This window comes from Habropoda laboriosa, unplaced genomic scaffold (genome assembly GCF_001263275.1).
Source record: "Habropoda laboriosa isolate 0110345459 unplaced genomic scaffold, ASM126327v1 scaffold175, whole genome shotgun sequence".
NCBI lineage: Eukaryota > Metazoa > Arthropoda > Insecta > Hymenoptera > Apidae > Habropoda > Habropoda laboriosa.
The window spans coordinates 221483-222795 of NW_017100347.1; the positions used below are offsets into that span (position 1 = coordinate 221483).

A 1313-nucleotide genomic window follows, 5' to 3' on the forward strand; every position below is an offset into this window, starting at 1 on the left:
TATTTTCCAGCTATATATCGGTGTTACTAGTATATTGTATTTTTCATAAGCCTTACATCAACAGATAGCATAGTTTCCTTTTTCTCTTGCATACCCATTGTCATTGGTATGGACTTTACATCCTTTGGTAACTTCCTTTTACATCGTAAACACCGATTGAAATCAATTGAACTGATACCGCAGTGAGAACAAACCGCTAACATTCCTTCAATGTAAATAGGTTCCTATAAAACAGATCGAAGTATTAAAAATAATATTATTTTTATATATTTTAATATATAAAAATAGAAATAGAAATAGTTTACAGAAATATTACTACGCTACAAACAAATAACTGTAACCACAACTTAATTAATTTTCGTAAAAAAATATTAACTATTCAATATGTGCACTACAATCATGATTTCAATATTCTATGCTTTTGTTTATTTAAATTATTTCTGTAATAATCCTACATAGAAAATTTATATTTTTGTCGGTAATTCCATCAGTTTTTTGTAAATATCATACACAAACTTATATATAAAACAACCAAAAGTCATCAATTTCATATAAAAGCGTTTTTGCATAAAATGAATAAATTACATATTTAATTTACATTTAAATTCATACTTAGTAATTTAATATGTAGGGAGCCGAGGAAAAATTTGAGGGGACCAAATGAGAATCGAACAGGCGATCCTCCGGCTGGCAAGCCCTCTCTATTTTTCCTCATTCTTGCTCCTATAGTTCGGTATGGAGGCCCCCATCCCACCACACCGCACTCGCCATCCTGCACTCACATTCACCCTCGAATGTCTAAAATCGCACACACACAAACTCTTCTCCTCTCTCACTCTCTCTCAACATTTTCATATTCACTTTCCCACTCAGCCGAAACTCTTCTGGCAGCATGCAACCACCTTCTCACATGTTTTCTCACACATGACTTCCCGTTTCATCGTCGTCGTCACCGCCCCGTTTGATCGTAAATGCCTCCATCCCATTTCTGACACCACTTGTCGGAGACGAGGAAAAATTTGAGGGGTCCAACAGGAATCGAACTCGTGACCTCCAGCTGGCAAAAGCCGGGAGACTGCGCACTACACCAAACATGCCTTCTCTATTTTTCCTCGTTTTTGCTCCTATAGTACGGTATGGAGGCCTCGATCCCACATTAATATTATTTATTAACAAATACATATATAATAAATGTAGTTTATGTAAATTTACGACTGAAATAGTAGACTACAAAACAAAGTTTTATATACAAATCATATATGAAATATTTTCTAAATTTTGTACATAGCTGTACCAGCACTGAATAATATGTT

General features: G+C 34.4%; 1 protein-coding gene across 1 annotated transcript in view; it reads right to left on the minus strand.

Moving 5' to 3' along the window:
- LOC108574573 overlaps positions 1–1313 on the minus strand; it is a 9773-nt gene that overhangs the window by 4455 nt on the left and 4005 nt on the right. Inside the window, 1 exon segment of the mRNA XM_017937188.1 lies at positions 57–224. Within this exon segment, the coding sequence (XP_017792677.1) occupies positions 57–224 (168 nt within the window).